This window comes from Caretta caretta, chromosome 2, assembly GCF_965140235.1.
Source record: "Caretta caretta isolate rCarCar2 chromosome 2, rCarCar1.hap1, whole genome shotgun sequence".
Taxonomy (NCBI): Eukaryota; Metazoa; Chordata; order Testudines; family Cheloniidae; genus Caretta; species Caretta caretta.
The window spans coordinates 117,344,538-117,363,442 of record NC_134207.1 but is presented as its reverse complement, the minus strand read 5'-3'; the positions used below and the strand labels follow the sequence as shown (position 1 = coordinate 117,363,442).

Genomic DNA, 18,905 nt, shown 5'->3' with positions numbered 1-18,905 from the left:
ATACGCCTATGTGGACTTCCATCTCTGTTTCTGAAAGAGTCTGGTGTAGCAGGGTTTTATTTTATGTCACAGGCTCCCCCTTTTGACTAATAAGATATAGTGAAATTATACTGGGTTTAGTGCATGGATGCTGGGTGATGCTGGTGGCCTGTGATATCCAGTAGATCAGACTAGATGATCTGGTGGTTCCTTCTGGCCTTAAACTCTGCTCCTGTAAAACCAAACAGCATAATTTTCCTGCGTAAGTTATAATGGATTTATTTTGGGTCACGTTTATTTATTGCAGTTTGAATGCACTGAGATCGCTGCTCCAGGTTCTTCTACAAGCGGAAGATGTGATCAAAGTTTTTGAAGTCAGACTTACCGAGGAGGAAACGGTTTCTTTGGACCTTGACAAAGTGGAGGCTTACCGAGCCTGTCTGAAGGTGAGAGGTTAAATGCCTGCTGAAGTGCTGTATTTCCTGAAATTCCAAAGACGCTGGAGAGGAGAGATCCTCAGCTGGTGTAAATCGGCATAGCTCTGTTGACTTTCAGTGGAACTATGCTGATTTATGCCAGCTGAGGTTCTGGTCCTGTGGTGTTTAGAAAGCTTCACAGGGTGATATTTTAGCTTTCCTGACATCTCAGATGTGACCAGTTAAATCATAGTGTTGTGTTAGCCTGTGACCTGGTCCTGCGACGGCGCTTACCTCAGTTCTTCCACTGAGAGTTAGGCACATGCAACCCCTCAGCTGCAGGGTTGGATCCTAAATGAATAGGTATCGTTGGCTTTGACAGAAAATAGTTTGATTAAATGCTTTTACAGCTAGAGATTATGAATATGTATGGATCCTGGTGTATCTGTTAGGGATGTTTTTCACACACTGAAATTCTATTTTAGATTCCTGGTGACTTTCAGGAATAAACCCTGTGGGGGCGTGGGGTGAGAGGGGACTCCGATGGTTCACTGAGTAACAGGGTTAGGGTCTCCTAGATTTACTCCCCAAATACCTCTTCTTAATCAGTCTTCTAACTGAAGATGTCTGAAGAGTGCATGTTTGTCCATAGCTGATGAGCTACGCTTCTGAGACATGATTGTGCAAACTAGGGACGGAGCGGCAGCCTTTATTATGAATTTATTTGGATTTGATATCTTTTGTAGGTTTAAGTTACTCGCAGTGGACCAGGTCCATAAGTGGAGCAACTGCTTTGCGCTTCACTGTGGGTAGAATCTGGCTATAGAGCCAATTTACCTGGCATTGGGATGATCACCCCGCAGTAAGGTCATCTTCTAGTAGAGTATACATTCCTATGCTGCTCTTCCGTCCCACTGCTGGTGTAGTGGGAAAAAGAGGCTGTGGTCAGAGCAAAGGGGGCATAGTTGGGGTACCCTTACACCACACCGATCCACAGCTGTAGTTTCAGCCATTTGCAGCCGTTGTAATTTAGAGCAGCCCCAAGGCTACTTGCACTTTCACCCAGAGACCACCATTGAATAGAGCAACCCTAGGATTGGGGGAGTGCAACAATATGCAGTTTGGTGACACCTCAAATTTATTGTTATTAGATTTTTATTTTTAATGCATGATCTTCTGTAGTGGTTTTTCAAAAGTCTACTATAAAACTAATTAAAGAAAAAAGTCTGGTCATTGTTTTAAAGATCCGCAAAGAGGTTGTTACTTTTTATCTAACTGTATTTAAAAAAAAAAGAAAAAATTTGACGGTATTGTGACCTGATCCTGCAGAGGTTCCATGTACAGATAAGTCCTCTGAAATTAAATGAGACTTTCAGATGTAGAATAATTGGAAGAGCAGGCCAGACCCTTCACATTTAAAATCCACCCTTTACCATTTAAAGGAGCCGAGATGGTAGTCACAGACAATGAGAGCTCAATTCAAGAAAGTACTTGTGAACATGCTTATTTTTAAGCACATTCTGAAGTCCTGTTGACATCCATATGGTTCAGTGCTTTGCTGAATCAGGGCCGAAATGCCAAAACCAACCCTTATAACGCAGTATACATACTATAGAAGGTCAAGACCTGGTGGGGAACTAAATGTTTCATTGTTTTCTCTCACATCCAGAAAATGAAAATAGACCTAAACCAGAAAAAGTCATTGCTGAACGCCCTGGAATCTGAGCTGCAGAAAACAATGCAAATCCACTCGCAGTCTAGCCAGGCTTATGTCCTCTATGATTTGGACCTGACAAAGTACACTGACAAAGTCAACCAGCTAACAGACCGTTGGCACAGGGTAGAGAAACAGATAGACCACAGGTTTGTCTATATTTCCTAATGGTTCTCTTTCCTTCTTCTCTCTTCCCCACTCCCCCCCCCCCCCCCCCCGTCCTTGAGAAACAGATAGATAGACCACAGGTTTGTCTATATTTCCTAATGGTTCTCTTTCCTTCTTCTCCCCCCCCCCCCCCCGTCCTTGATACTGTGATAATCATCATGTTGTAGTTAGAAGGAAAACACTGAGCTGATGTAACCAGCATTCTGGGAATTTTGGTGGTCTCTGCGTAGAGCTTGGTTTTTTGGCAATGGGAGAATTGTCAAAATAATAGGCTAAGCACACTTTAAAGGACACTGCTGGGTAGAACAGGCCCAAAATGTCGAGTTTCGTTGCGGGAAGGGAAAGACTTTATATAACCTAATAAGGAAATAAATGTTTTTAGAATTTTTTTTTTAATGTCACTAAAAATAGTTGACTGTTTGGATTTAAAACATTCCCATATAGTGTTTTGCCACTTGAATACTGCAACACTGTGCTAGTGTGTGAGAGCCAGAAAATGACACTGACTAGAAAAAATGAAACTGATTAATCTGTATTCATTGTTTAGGTTGATTAAATTGAAAAAAAAAATTGAACAGCATAAGGAGTAAAAAGGAAATTACATTTTTTTAAAATAATATTTCACTTTTAATATATTAGAGTCAAATCCTGAAGTTTCAGAGGAACAGCCGTGTTAGTCTGTATTCGCAAAAAGAAAAGGAGTACTTGTGGCACCTTAGAGACTAACCAATTTATTTGAGCATGAGCTTTCGTGAGCTACAGCTCACGAAAGCTCTCTAAGGTGCCACAAGTACTCCTTTTCTCTAAGGTGCCACAAGTTCTCCTTTTCTCTAAGGTGCCACAAGTACTCCTTTTCTTTTTGCAAATCCTGAAGTTGTTACTTCAGGCAGTGGTGCTGGAACCATTTTTACAGTGGGGGTACTGAAGGTGGAAACCGTGTATTTGGGTGGTGGTTGTTACTACTTCAAGCCAGGGGGTGCGGTAGCACTTCCAGCACTCCTAGTTCCAGCACCGATGACTTCAGGCCAAATTCTGCTCTCGATTACAGTAAACAAGCTTATGCTGATGTAAATCTAGGTAACTGCATCAGTGGTCCTGATTCTTGTCATACTGAAGGTCTGATCAAACCCTTGCTTCCTCCCCGTGGCGCCCCCCCCCCCCCAAAAAAAATTAATAGGAGTCTCTCCAGTGACTTTAGTGGGAATTAGATCAGGCACTTATATGGTATCCTCGCACAACAGTTAGGCAGCAAAATCCATATGGAGCAACTAAATAAGTGGTCTGATTTTTAGAGGTGCTGAGAACTCACAATTTGCAGTGACATCTGAAAATAAGAGCAGTTATTTAGTTACCTAAATATGGGTTTAGATGTGAATTTCAGCATACAAATTTGAATATTTTGACCTTAAATCTTCTTTCTGCAGCTGCTGTTGTTTTACCTCTTGTAATAATGAGCACACAGAGATGGGATTGTTTTAAACATTTGAAAATTTGCAAAAAATGAGACTGTACTCTTCACATTGATGGTTTTTCTTTGTTTTTTCTAGATCATGGGATCTAGAAAGACAGGTCAAACAGCTGAAAACTTACCGTGATTTATACCAGGCTCTGAACAAATGGATCTGTGATGCGAAGCGTAGGCAAGGTGCTATTGAATCTGTGAAATTAGGAGATTGCAATGCCATCATGAGATATTCACATGAGCAGAAGGTACGTGGCACCTTACTGCAGTGTTTTCAGTGAACCAGATTTTTAAAATGTATAATTGTGCAGCAGTGTTGTCTTCATAGTAATAGCCTGTTTTGAGTTAGAAAATATTTGCACCAGCAAAAAACCAAAAACAAGCCGCAGGCAAAAGGGTGCCTCAGGGTATGTATGGCATTAGTTGAAAAGTTGATTAAACTTAGCCACTTGAGAAATGCAGCAACCATCCTGAAACGCTCCCCATAAGTGACTTATTACTATTCTGAAATGGTGTTATACCTAAATATGGAAAACAAACTCTTGCCACTTCCCTCTTTGGGACGGTGACTTCAAAAGCTTTCTTTCAAAACTCGCGATTGTATGCACGGCTGTCATGCAAGTTGGTCTCTCTATGGTCTACTGATATCCAGTCCATGTACCGGGTCTTTGGCCTCCCACTCTGTTGTCTTCCATGTGCGATTATTGCAAGGGCCATCCTACCACTATAACTCTTAGGTCCTAACATGGGAATCAGACTGACCTGTGTATTTTCTTGGCATTATTCATAAGTATGACATTGTTAGGGTTGTTACTTTTATGGTAACTGTCATCCTATAAATAAGGTAGATAACTGACCATCAGAAAGGACATTAGAACATATAGATTGGTCAGAAATCCATTCTGGAAGTACTGTCCTCCAGCTCTTAAAATACGGTGATTGCCACAACCTGAGTCCTCGCTGGTGAGTTGAGTGTTTAGAAATACCAGGTATTTCTGTGCCAACTCATCCCTGCTCAAGTAGAGTCTAATTTTGCTCTCTCAAAATTTCCAGCCTATTTTCGGGGGTGGGGGGAAGCCTGGAGCCCAGTGTGCCTCATAGAATTCAGGGTCAGGAATGGTTTTGTCCTTAAAGCATTCAACTGGGACTCAGAAAGGCTAGGTTCAATTCCTGTCTCTGCCACTGATTTTCTATGTGACTTTGATCAAGTCACCTACAGCCAGACTATGAAGCTCTTCCTCATACTGGTGAGCACTTACTGTCACAAGTAGTCCCATTGAAATCCACAGTACTACTCGTGAGTAGCTGCTCACCATTGTGTGTAGGGTTTCACAGTTTGACCGCCAGTCTATCTGTGCCTCAGGGCAGGTCTATGCTACAGCCTACGTTGATCTAATGTACATTGCTTAGGGGTATGAAAAAGCCCCTCCCCCTAAGTGACACAAGTTTTGCACTGTCCACACTGGCGCTATGTTGGTGGGAGACGCTCTCCTGCTGACATAGCTTCCGCTTCCCACCGAAGTGGAGTACAGATGCTCCCCGACTTACGCAATCGTTCCGTTCCGGAACGCCTTGCATAACTCGAATTTTGCGGAAACGTATACACGACCATTATGCAAAAAAACAAAACAAAAAAACCCACCCAACCACACAGAAAATACCCCCCTATTTCTAGTTTACGGAACTTTTTCTGTGAGTGCGGATTTGCATAAGTTGGGTCTTGCGTAGACCGGGGAGTGTCTGTAATTATGCTGACGGGAGAGTGTTCTCCTGTCAGCATAGTGTGTCTTCACCAGATGCTTTACAGCAGTGCAGCTGCGCTGACGTAGCGCTGTAGTGTTGACTTGCCCTCAGTTCTGTATAAATGGAGGGCGCAAGGCAGTATTGCCATCCCTACAATTGTGCAGCACACAGCCAAGGATTGAGCACAGACCCTCTTAGACTCCCACCCACCTTCTGACACTTCCTTACACATCACCTTTGAATGTAGTCCAAGGGAGTCGAATTGATGGAAGTTACGTGATAAGTACAGCTGGAAAATCAAGTAAAAAGAGGGTTTTTAATGGGTGTAAACTAAAGTCAGGCACTTCCCAAATCCTGAGGTCCTTACTCAGTTGTTACTAAGTCCTTAGGCAATGGGAGTTAGTCCGTGGAAGGCCTGAGTATCAGAGTGAAGATTTTAGGCTTAAGCCGTTTATGTTTCCAACATATTATATTGCAGTCACCCTTTCAAGAAAGTGACAGGCACCTGCTGCTCTCTTCAACAAGGGAGACTCTTGGCAAGTGGAAGTGCAGTAAGTTTTTTAAAATCTATTTTATTGTTTCCTGGACAGAACTTGCATAGTGAAATAACAGGAAAACGAGACAAAGTGGAGGAGGTTCTCAAGCAAGCGGATCTGTGTGCAGCTGCAATTAAGGTACACTTACTCCAGCACTTCAACAAGGAATGGCTTTTCACTATGTGGACCCCCTTCTGCAGTTTTCACTTAGCTCTTACTCAGGCAAAACTTCCACACTCGCTCCTTTTATACTGGACTGTATGTGAAGAAATTGCTTGTGTAAAGCACTTGGGGGAAGCAGAGCTTCCTGAAAGCAGTTTGTATATTTAGGGCCATCCCTTCCTTTCATCCCGGCATGCAGCTCCCACTGATGTCTGCTGGATTTCTGAAGGAGGATCAAAGGCACTATATATACAGACCTTCCACGTCACACATTAAAAGGGTGGGAATGGATGAGAAATCTGGGGCTCCTGGGTTGCTTTGGGAGGCAGGGCCAATGGCAGTGCAGATCAGGGAGGAGGAGGAGTATAGAATAGCCACAGAGGTCAAGAAAGGTCCACAGGGGACAATTTTGGTGATCTTTCTATGTGGCTTGCCCTTGTCTCCATGTTTCTCCCAGCCCCATCTCCAGTTGTGCAGTAGTAGCTCTGTTGCATCTGGCAAGTGTTCACATCCTTTCTGTGCTGTAAGAAAGACACAGAGGAGGTTGTTCTGTTAATGTTCTAAGGCAGTGTTCTAATGTTCTCAACCTTTTTCTTTCTGCGGTCCCCCCACCAGGCTATGCAAACTCCACAGCCCAGCTGTGCCACAACTGTTTTTCTGCATGCGAAAGCCAGGGCCAGCATTAGGGGGTAGCAAGCAGGGCAGACGCCTGTGGCCCAACTCCACACAGGGCCCAGTGAAGCTAAGTTGCTCAGGCTTCAGCTTCAGCCCCAGGTGGCAGAGCTTGGAGCGGCGGGGCTTCAGCTTTCTGTCCTGGACCACAGTGAGTCTAATGCTGGCCCTGCTTCGAGGACCCCCTGAAATCTGCTCATGGCCCCACTGGGGGCCTTGGACCCCTGGTTGAGAACTGCTGTTCTAGGGGACAAGGTGACAGAACAATTACGCCCAGGAGTCCTTCCACGTCACCTAACTAACCATGCCACCTCAGTCACAGAGCGACAAACACCTTTCCCCTCTGCGCAGTACGCGCACACGCTCATCTGAGTCTCCTCTGCAGCATTCAGGCTGATCAGATTCCCCCATACTCCATAAACAGAGGAGAGCATGTGGCCTTTTACAGCAATAAATACTTTGTGTACAGTTCTGAAAATCTGGACCAGGAGAGGTTTCTCGGCATTCATTAAAGATGCATTGTATTCTGTTCCCATCCTTACAGGATTATGAATTACTGGCTGCTTCCTACGGTTCAGGACTGGAAACGTTGCTCAACATACCTATCAAGAAGACTATAATTCAGTCACCTGCAGGGTTGATTCTTCAAGAGGTACATTGCCTTTTCCCCCAAGATCCTTGTAAACTCTGTTTATTCACATGAGCTGTTTCGGCTGAAACTATCCTGCTAGATACGCTGCTGAATCCTAATCACTAGCACTACTGTTGTTTAGGGTCTATAAGCATTTCTGTTAAGCCAGTCTAGACTCTGAAGGGAAAATCCTTTCCATCATGCCATGCCTGACTTGCCAAACTTTGTGCCGGAACGTTCCAGGGGGTTGAGTGGATGGATCCCCCTGTGGAGCAGCAACAGAGCTGCTCTCACACATGTCTGTGTAGCTGATGGATCCACATTGTCATGGAGCCAACATCCCAATTCTTCCTTCTGGAATCCCCAAATCTCCTTTCACACCCTTGTGTAGAGAACCCCCTGTGCCGTGGAACTGCACCGGTTTCACTGTGTCCAAATCCCCCTTTTGGATGCAGAAAATGAGAGAGACAAGTTCTTTGACATCATTACTGCTTCACTGTAAGAAATGTTACATTCCATTATACATCAAAAAAAGTTAGAAGCCGCCAAGATGTTCTGTTTGTAATGTTTAACTTCAGCACGTCACCACTGAATAGATAATGTGGTCACAAAGCATTTTTGAATCCGTGCTTTTTAAAATAAAATTAGAAGTGTGAAACCTTCCTCTCTTATCCTAGGAGCAGAGCTGAGATCAGTGGCTGAAATATAGAAGTATTGTTTCATTAAATCTCCCTAATCAGGTCTTAGGGCAGGATAGGGATATCCTCTCCATTTTACAGGTGGGGCACAGAGAGGTTAAGGGTAAAATTTTCAAAAGTGCCTAAGTCACTTTTCAAAATGGAACTTAGGTTCATTAGTCACTTAGGTGCTTTTGACACTTTTTTACCTGAAGTGACTTGCCGCAGTCACACAAGAAATAAATGGTGATGTGGGGAACTGAACCCAGGATTTCACACCACATCTGCAGTGGGGCAAATGGATCTTGGAAAAAAGAGGCATAGCCTTCTCAGAAAGGGGCATTTTCACTTCCCAAAGTCTCCTAGGGTAATTGGGAGGAATTTGAAGGCAGAGAATTATCTCCACACTCTCTAAATCAATGTTTCTTGTAATATATTCAAACCATTTAAAAAAAATCACGAGCTCCTCTCTGGTCTCATACAGCTTTCTAATATAGACTGACCATAGTTTTATTTTTATTTTCCAGGCTTCAGAAATTCAGTCGCGGTACATAGAGCTTCTTACAAGATCAGGGGATTATTATAAATTCTTAAGTGAAATATTAAAGAGCATGGAGGATTTGAAGGTAACCTGTTTGTTTTATTTCTGGTACTTTTACATTGTCACCACAGTATCCGACAGCAAGGTATCACTGGTCAAAAGCTTTTTCCCTTAGTGAAATGCAAAACAAAGTATTGAAAAGGAAAAAGCATCCTGGATTATATCAACAGCAAGCTAATTAATCCTCACAACACACTTCTGAAGTAGGTAAATAAATTCCATTCTCCCCGTTTTCAACTTGGGGTAGTGACTTGCAGGGCCAATTTTGAGGTGATGTAGAAACTGGTGTATATTAGACTTACACGTGAGGTGGTAATATCAAAAGTACCCAGCATTGGCCTATTAGGTCAACCCTGACTACTTCTGCAAACCTCACACCCATTCTGTGGGCCTGAGTCTGATTTTATGTCCTTTTTGCAGTGTTGTGATTCCACTGATTTTTAGTGGCTTTACTGCTGATGTGATGCATCATGGTGAGACCAGAATCAGGCCCAATTCAGAGGTCACGTGTGAGGATTGTAAGATATATGTAGGAAAGTGATTGGTTGCAAATATAGTGAGCCCATTAAAGTGAGCTTATTTAAGGGCACGTGTGCTTTTTGGGTACACCATCTCTGAAGGAGCTCCCTGGAGCACGGGGAATGTGCCCACTTCTACGCTTCTTTAACGGCATGTAATCCACTCACTCTGCTATACTAATCCTGTTCTACAGGCCGTGCAGACAGCTGGGATCCTACCTCCACCCTACCCCTCTTTTGGGGCACTGTGCACCTCCGGGAGAGGGGGGTATGAATCAGGCTAAGATTTTGTCATGGATATTTTTAGTAAAAGTCAGACTGGTTATGGGCAATAAAGAAAAATTCATGGAAGCCCGTGATCTGTTAGTGACTTTTTTTTTTTTACTGAAAATATCCGTGGCAAAATCAGGTGTGGGGTTCCCACATCACCCCCAGTGGCTAGACAGCTGTACGGGCCTGCTCGGAGCTCCAGGGGCTCCCATTCCCTGTGCGGGCTCGGAGCTCCAGGGTCCCCCCGCTGACGCCTGCAGCAGGAAGCTCTGGGGTACCCCCACTGCCCCTGGCAGCTCTGGGGTATCTCTGCCAGGTGGCAGAGGGGACCCTGCAGCTCCTGGTCGCCGCGGTCTGAATTCATGGAGGTCGCTGGAAGTGACGGATTCCGTGATCTCCATGAAAGAATTGTAGCCTTAGGTATGAACAATGTCAATAGCTAGTAAATTCCGGGTAGAGGGGAATTTAAATGTGTTTGAAGCTAAGATATTTCATTCATTCCCAACAGCATGTAGCATTGGGAGCTTTGATGTTGCCAAAACAAAAAGCCAAATTTTGCCACCCATACTCACATCAGGTAGAATCTTATTCTGGAAATCATCCTATTGATTTTACAGAGTAAGGTACTACTCGGTGTGAAGATGGGTATCTGAATCTGTCCTGATGTGATTAAATAAAAGTCTTGTGAATTGTTGGGCATGTCCCTTACAGTTGTTGTTGGTTTTTTAAGGTGTAATTCATGGGATGGGTTCAAACTAGTTATCACAGCCCATTTTTTCAATTTTGATCCCACAGATGAAAACAACTAAAATTGAAATGTTAGAAGAAGAGCTCAGGCTTGCCAGAGATGCAAATTCCGATAATAGCAACAAGTATAAATTTCTGGAACAGAATCTGCAGAAGTTCCAGGTGGACTGTTCCCAGCTCAAAGCAAAGCTCATGAGTCTGGAGGAGTTGAAGAGACAAGCTGAGATGGATGGCAGTTCTGCTAAGCAAAATCTGGACAAATGCTATGGTCAGATAAAGGATCTCAATGACAGGATAACAAGACTGACTTATGAGATTGAAGATGAGAAAAGGAAAAGGAAGCAGATGGAGGATAGATACGAGCAGCAGAAAAATGACTATGACCAACTGCAGAAAACAAGACAAAATGAGAAAGATAGCCTGAGCTGGCAAAAGTTAGAGTCTGAGAAGTTCATCAAGGAGAAGGAGTACGAGATAGAAAAGTTAAGGGTTCTTCTCCAGGATGAAGGCGTACGGAAGAGGGAATATGAAAATGAGCTGGCTAAGGTAAGGAACCAGTTTAACGAGGAGATGAGTAATTTAAAGAACAAGTATGAGACTGAAATTAATATTAAGACAACCACAATCCATCAGCTAGCTTCCCAAAAAGAAGATGATACAAAAAGTCTCAGAAACCAGTTGGATAGACTGGCAAGGGAGAACCGAGACCTTAAAGATGAGATTGTGAGACTCAATGATACCATTTTGCAAACAACAGAGCAACGAAGGAGGGCAGAAGAAAACGCTCTTCAGCAGAAGGCCTGTGGTTCTGAAGTGTCACAGCAGAAGCAACAGCTGGAGCTGGAGCTGAAGCAGATAATTCAGCTGCGTAATGAAGACAACTCAAGGTACAAGCAGGCTCTTGAGGAGGCTGCATTAACCATTCAGGAAAAAACTAAGGAGCTAGAAAGATTAAAGATTCAGCTTCAGGAAGAGGCTAAAAGCCAATGGCAACTTGAAAATGAACTGGCTAAGGTAAGGAACAATTTTGATGAGGAAATTATTAGTTTAAAAAACAAGTACGAGACCGAAATTAATATCACCAAGACTACAATTCACCAGATTACTGTGCAAAAAGAAGAGGACACAAATAGTTACCGAACACAGCTTGACAATGCCATGCGAGAAAATAGGAATTTGTGTGAGGAAATTAGGAGACTGAAAAACACAATAAGTCAGACAACAGAGAACCTTAGAAAAATAGAGGAAAGTGCTCAACAGCAGAAAGCAACTAGCTCGGAGATCTCCCAGAAGAAACATCAAGTGGAGGTTGAGCTAAAACAGGTCATTCAGATGCACTCTGAAGAAAGCATGCGATACAAGCAGTCACTTGATGATGCTGCAAAGACCATTCAGGAGAGAAACAAAGAGATTGAAAGACTGAGAAAGTTGTTTGAAGTGGAAACAAGTAAAAGGAAAGACTTAGAGGAGGAAAATAAACAATTACAAAGAGTTCAGTTTGATCTGCAGAAAACTAACATCAGTGCGACAGAGACGATCAACAAACTGAGGATCCAGGAACAGGAACTGACACGACTGAAAATTGAATATGAAAGAATTTCACATGAGAAAAAAGGGAAGGATCAAGAAAGTGCAAAGTTCCAAAGCACTGTAAAAGACTTGCAGCTCCAGAAACATAAACTGGAAGAGGAACTTTGTAGGCTGAATAAAAATGCAATGGAGGATTCTTCCAAGAGGAAGCACGTAGAAGAGGAATTAGAAAGTATGAGGAGATCTTTCAGAGAGCAGTCAGTTAAAATCACCAATCTCACTCAGCAGATAGAGGAAGTGTCCATTGTAAAGAAAAGGAGTGAGGATGACCTTAAGCACCAGAGAGAGTTACTAGATGGTCAAGTAAGAGAAAAGCAGAGATTCATGGAGGAGATAAGAAAATACACATCTGAGCTTGAAACTTTAAGCCACCAGTTGGTTCAAGAGCAGGAACACTTAAAACAGGCTCACCTCCGAAATGAGCACTTACAGAAAGCTACTGAGGACAAAAGCAGGAGCCTGAATGAGTGCAAAATAGAAATTGAAAGACTTCAGTCTCTCACTGAGAATCTTACCAAGGAGCACTTGATGTTAGAGGAAGAGTTGCGCAATTTAAGATTGGAATATGACGATGTAAGAAGGGACAAAAGTGAAGCTGATGGTGAAAAAAATGCTACTATTGCTGAACTAAAGAATCAGCTCCAAACAAGCAGCAAGCAAACCCTGGAACTTCAGGGGCTGATTACTGATTTACACAGAGAAAGGGAAAATTTGAGACAGGAAATTGAAAAATTCCAAAAGCAGGCTCTAGAGGTATTCACAAATATTTGATCACGACTTTACTGTTTCTCCAATGTTCTAATTGACTCCAATGGCTTTTTGAATCCATTTAATTTACTCTTTGCCGTTTAATTATAATGGAGATTAATTTCCCTTTTACATTTGATTTTTAAAATGGTCAGATCCTGGCCCCTTTTCTAGCTCCTCTGCACCCCTGAAGCAGTGTCAATGGGCTATAAAGCAGTCTTACTTGTCCAGCTGAGGATTTCCCCCAGGGTGAGGGAAACTCTAGCTCCCTACTAATCCCCCCATTTTACAGCCACAGGGGAAGAGGGAGTACCTGGATTGCAACTGTGTTTCAACTCTGCCCTGTAGGCTGTTTACTCCTTGGGGACTGTTTCATCCAGCACAAGTGAAAGCAGTCCAGAGACTGTTGTAAATTGCAGCAGGTGCTGAACCAGCTGCTAGCCCCAGAATTGAGGAGCTGCAAAAGTGGCTTAAGAGACTTTTCCCCCTCTTCTCAAGTGGGTTGAGTATATCTTTGGCTGCAGCTAAGGATTAAGGGTAAAATCTTCAAAAGTGCTTATGTGACTTAGAAGCTTAAGTGTCATTGCCTTTCAATGGGACTTGGTACTAAGCCACTTAGGCTCTTCTGAAAATTTTATTCTGAGCCCATATTCCCCAAAATATCAATGATATTTGATTACAGAGAAAATTTTAAAAGATCTGATTTTATCCTTCATTCGTTTGCTTTGTCACTTGCCAAAGAGCAGTTTATATTTATTATGTGTACAAGTGAGCATTTATGAAACCCTATCTACTGAGCAGGTTTGAATCTACATATGTTACATTACTATATATATAATATATATATATATATAACAGAACAAATCCACATCTGTTTTACTTTGTTTTCCAGAAAGTAATTCTTCCTTACAATCTGTGTGTTTTTTATGTATATGGTTGAATATCTGTGTAAATAAATATATTATGTATACACCACTATATTACATGATATATTTATGCATGCATATGTAACTATGAAATACATAGTTATGCTATGCTATCTGTCAAAATAAAAACATCCTTCATAACTCTGCCACTTTGCAGTTTTATTTCTGTGCTTACTTCAAAATATTTTTCTATTACTTCCATGATTTTCCCTATGCTTACTTTCTGTAATCTTTTACTATTACCATCCTCGGTATTTGTCTTTTGATTCTGTTCTCAGCATCGTTCTTTCCCTTTGTTTTTCTCTTAAACTGATAATATTGTTTCTCTCTTTTTTTTAATAGAGTCTCTGTATCTATCGATCTGTCTGTCTCTCTCTAGACAGAAACACACACACACACACACACATATTTATTACATACATAGTTTATTTAATTTAATACAGTTGATGCATATAGGGTATGCATTCTATATATCTGTGCATGTGTGTACGCATATGTTAAGTGGCATTAAATGCATTAAAATTTAAAGAAATTCAAGTAAAAATATTTGGAACTGAAGAAAATAAAAAATATGGACAAGAAGAGGAGGCATAAGTAAATGGAGCTATGCCCATTTTCACCAGCTGAGGATCAGGCCCTTGATGTGTCTGTGTACACTGTACATATATAGTATGAGTAGCCGTAAAAATGTAGTCAGAAGGTAACTGATCACCATAAAACCAAGGCTTCCCTAACCCACAGACAGAATTAAAAACAAGACGGTTAAGAGGGGATGCAGTACAGTCTATAAGCGAAAAGTAGGTATGAGGCACTATGTGCTAGGTGGTAACAGGAATGTTTTCAGAGAAGGTATCCATGTATATTAAAACATATTCATAGTCTTGGATACAGCATAGGGATATTCCGAAGGTTTTCCAGTGCCAATATATGATAGATTAAATTATGGAAGAGGATAAAGAACATTGTAAGTGGGAATTATAACATTTTTCTCTCTCAATTTTTTGCTTTTTAAATTTTAGGCATCCAACAGGATTCAAGAATCCCAAAGTCAGTATACTCACATTATGCAAGAAAGGGAGACCCTGCTGATAAAAATAAGTACCTTAGAACAAGACAGGGCAAGACTGCAGAGATTAGAAGAAGAGCTGAACCGTGCAAAGGTTACACTGGAATCAGAGTCTCGTTTGAAACAACGGCTGGAAAGTGAGAAACAACAAATCCTGAATGACTTAAATCAGTGGAAGAGCCAGTATTCCCGAAATGAAGAGACCATTAGAAAGTTTGAATCTGAGAGGGAAAAGAGCGAGAGGGAGAAGAATGCCCTGAGGATTGAGATTGAAAGGTTACAGATGGAGATCAAGAGGATTGAAGACCGATACAAGTGCAGATTGGAAGAGATCAGCTGCAAAAGCCAATCGGAGATGGATGCCGAGCGCCTCAGAATGCAAAGGGAGATTGAGAAATTTAAGTATCGCCCATGTGGGTCCCACAGATGTACTCAGACGGAAGAGGACTTTGCCATTGATCCTTCCAAATTGCTGTTTAATGGGCTGCGTAAGAAAATTACAGCAATTCAGCTCTATGAATGTCAGTTGATAGACAAAAGCACCCTAGATAAGCTCCTGAAGGGGCAAAGGTCAGTGGAAGAAGTTGCTGCTGACATTGAACCTTATCTTAGAGGGGCAGGGGCTATTGCTGGAGCATCTCTTACTCCAAAGGAGAAGTACACTTTGTTGGAGGCCAAACGGAAGCAGCTTCTTACCCCAGAAAACACAGTCCTGCTTTTAGAAGCCCAGGCAGCTACAGGAGGCGTGATTGACCTGCACAGAAATGAGTTGTTGACTGTGGACAGTGCGATTGCGAGAGACCTGATTGATTTTGATGACCGAGAACAAATCTATACAGCAGAGAAGGCTGTTACGGGATTTAAAGATCCATTCTCAGGAAAAACAGTGCCAGTGTCTGATGCCATCAAGAAAAATCTGATTGACAGGGAAACTGGTATTCGCCTGCTCGAAGTCCAGATGTCTGCAGGAGGCATTGTTGACCCTGTCAACAGTGTTTTCTTGCCAAAAGATGTTGCTTTGTCTCGTGGGTTGATTGACAAAGACCTGTACAGAGTCCTGAATAACCCTCAAGGTGCTTCAAAGAATTTTATTGACCCTGCAACCAAGAAGGCGGTCAGTTACATCCAGCTGAGGGAAAAATGCAGGATTGAACCTCACACTGGTTTACTTCTCCTTCCCGTGCATAAGAGAAGCATGTCATTTCAAGGGATTAGGCAGCCCGTCCCCATAAGTGAACTGGTCAGCTCTGGAATTATTCAGGAATCAACAGCCTGTGATCTCGAAGCAGGCACAATTAGTGTGGAAGAAGTCAGTGACAGAATTAAGGATTTCCTCCAGGGCTCTAGTTGCATAGCAGGGATCTACAATGAGGCCACTAAAGAGAAGCTTGGCATTTACCAGGCCATGAAAATAGGCCTGGTTAGACCGGGTACAGCCCTTGAACTTCTAGAAGCCCAAGCAGCCACTGGTTTCATAGTGGATCCTGTCAGCAATGCAAGGCTACCGGTTGAGGAAGCTTACAAAAGAGGCCTTGTTGGAATTGAATTTAAAGACAAACTTCTCTCCGCTGAAAGAGCGGTCACAGGGTACAAAGACCCCGAAACAGGAAATATCATCTCCTTGTTCCAGGCAATGAATAAGGAGCTCATTGAGAGAGGCCATGGCATTCGTTTGCTAGAGGCTCAGATTGCCACTGGGGGAATCATTGACCCCCAAAAAAGCCACCGTTTGCCGGTTGACATGGCATATACACGTGGTTACTTCAATGAAGAGCTCAGCTTAATTCTCTCAGACCCGAGTGATGATACAAAGGGTTTTTTCGATCCTAACACCGAAGAAAATCTGACCTACCTGCAGCTGAAAGAAAGGTGCATAAAGGATGATGCAACAGGGCTCTGTCTTCTCCCCCTGAGAGACAAGAAAAAGATGGTGCAAACTTCACAGAAGAACACACTTAGGAAACGCAGGGTTGTCATCGTAGATCCAGAAACAGACCGGGAAATGTCCGTGCAGGAGGCATACAATAAAGGCCTCATAGATTATGACACCTACCTGGAACTTTCTGAACAGGAGTGTGAGTGGGAAGAAATAACTATTACAGGGTCAGATGGAAGCACAAGAGTGGTCCTTGTGGACAGGAAAACAGGCAATCAGTATGACATTCAGGAGGCTATTGATACGGGTCTTGTCGAAAGGAAATTTTTTGACCAGTACCGTTCTGGAAACTTGAGCCTTACGCAGTTTGCAGACATGATTTCCTACAAGAATGGTGGCGATGAAGTATTTAAGCATGAGTCAGTAACTAAATCTCCCACAGTGCTGAGTGTCAGGAGTTCTTCAGTGAGAAAGAGTGGTTCTTTTTCAGCACCCCTGGAGGAATGCAGCCCCATTGCAGCCATATTTGATACTGAAAACTTAGAAAGAATCTCCATTTCAGAAGCTATACAACGGGGCATTGTTGACAGCATTACAGGACAGCGGTTGCTCGAAGCTCAGGCTTGCACAGGAGGCATAATGTGCCCTACCACAGGCCAAAGGCTTTCACTTCAGGATGCAGTTGCTCAAGGCATCATTGATCACGATATGGCCACACGGCTCAAGCCAGCTCAGAAGGCCTTCTTAGGGTTTGAAGGCTTAAAGGGTGGCAGTAGAATGTCAGCAGCAGAGGCCGTGAAGGAAAAGTGGCTGCCTTATGAGGCTGGTCAGCGCTTTCTTGAATTCCAGTACCTCACTGGAGGCCTCGTCGATCCAGAAGTGCGTGGAAGAATAAGTACGGAGGAAGCCATTAGGAAAGGATTGATTGATGGGCGGAATGCTCAGAGATTGCAAGACACTAACAGCTATACCAAAATTCTGACCTGCCCCAAGACCAAGCTGAAAATATCCTACAAAGATGCAATGAGTCGATCAATGGTGGAGGACGTCACTGGGCTGAGACTGTTGGAAGCTGCTTCTGTTTCGTCCAAAGGCATCTCTAGTCCCTATAATGTCTCCTCTGCCCCTGGCTCCCGCTCAGGCTCCCGCTCAGGCTCCCGCTCAGGCTCACAAAGTGGATCCAGGAGAGGAAGTTTAGATGCATCAGCAAATGCTTCATATTCTTATTCCTATTCAACCTTCAGCAGCAGCTCTATTGGGCGTTAGTAGTCAGTTAACAAGTGTATCTGAATTTTAATTTCATTTAGATGAATCTGTATTACTTTCACTTAAAAACAAAACAAACTGGTGGTCATATTATTATTTGCTTGGGTGCAGTGACCTTGCTGGAAAATAAAGTCATGCCCAAAATAAATCATAAAGTCTTTTCTGGGTGTGATTAACTTCTCTACTCTTAAAAAATCTGTAAAATGTTTTGGGTGTAGACTTTTGAAGAGAAGATTGCAGGACAGCAAAATGCAACAGTTATGAGTTTCATATTTTTTTAATGTTTGGATTTTTGATTAATCTCTTCCTGTATATTTTGCATGGGCTATTGTTTGCTTCTCCCATTTCCATACCCTCAAAATTGTAAGCTGATAACCAAGATCTGCAAATATTGTAATAGTTTCCTTTTTTCCCCAGCCTAGCCACTTTTATTTTATTTTTTATTTTATTTTAAGAAAAGTAGTTACATTGTGGATGGAAAACGCATTTCCTTATCAATCTGGATACTGTACTGTAACATGAGAAGCTGTATCCTCTTCCACAGATAATGTACTTGGTTGACTGTTCAATTATAACTTCATTATTGGGGGATATTATTAGCATGTACTTTTCTTTCACCATACTCTATATTTTTTACTCATTTTGCTTGTTCATTTTCCATGTAACATCAAAAAAGGCTGACTGCTGCATTCTGGCAATAAACTTTTAAACTTTTAAAGTATTTGTGGTTTATTTTAAAATTTAGACATGAACACAGCCTTGGAAGGAAGGGAAATAGAAAGAGCCTTTCTTTGCCAAAAATGAACAAATGTTTCCAGTGCCACAGTTACTGTACAAACTCATGACGTTAACTCTGAGTCTCAGGAACTTGTTTATGTCAGTCCTATTATCTTCATGAGCATAGAAAACTAAGCCTGCATTTTCCAAAAGAAAATAGAGACAACGTGAACTATGGCCCCATAAGCAGAAGGCCACTTTTCACATCTGATTGCAGTTAAGGACAGAAGAATTTTTTTCTCCCACTAGTGATCCAACACCTGTTTGCAACTACAAGCAGAAGACTCTGGATCAGATTCTCCCCTGCCTGAGGGTAGCCTTCAGCCAGCACACCAAAGACCAGTTTAGCCAAACACAGGAT

The 18,905-nt window shown here is 42.4% G+C and overlaps 1 protein-coding gene across 3 annotated transcripts in view; it reads left to right on the top strand.

The window, feature by feature from the left end:
* Nucleotides 1-18,485, top strand: part of DSP (desmoplakin) — a 50,762-nt gene extending 32,277 nt beyond the window's left edge. For 2 of the 3 annotated variants that reach the window (XM_048839802.2, XM_075125386.1), the window contains exons 17-24: nt 287-425; nt 2,065-2,258; nt 3,825-3,987; nt 6,073-6,156; nt 7,397-7,504; nt 8,688-8,786; nt 10,345-12,639; nt 14,579-18,485. In XM_048839802.2, coding sequence (XP_048695759.1) covers nt 287-425; nt 2,065-2,258; nt 3,825-3,987; nt 6,073-6,156; nt 7,397-7,504; nt 8,688-8,786; nt 10,345-12,639; nt 14,579-17,767 — 6,271 coding nt within the window. In that variant the 3' untranslated portion in view covers nt 17,768-18,485. The remainder of the gene's footprint in view (nt 1-286; nt 426-2,064; nt 2,259-3,824; nt 3,988-6,072; nt 6,157-7,396; nt 7,505-8,687; nt 8,787-10,344; nt 12,640-14,578) is intronic. The other variant, XM_048839803.2, reaches the window with a different exon arrangement.
* Nucleotides 18,486-18,905: the final 420 nt, after the last annotated feature.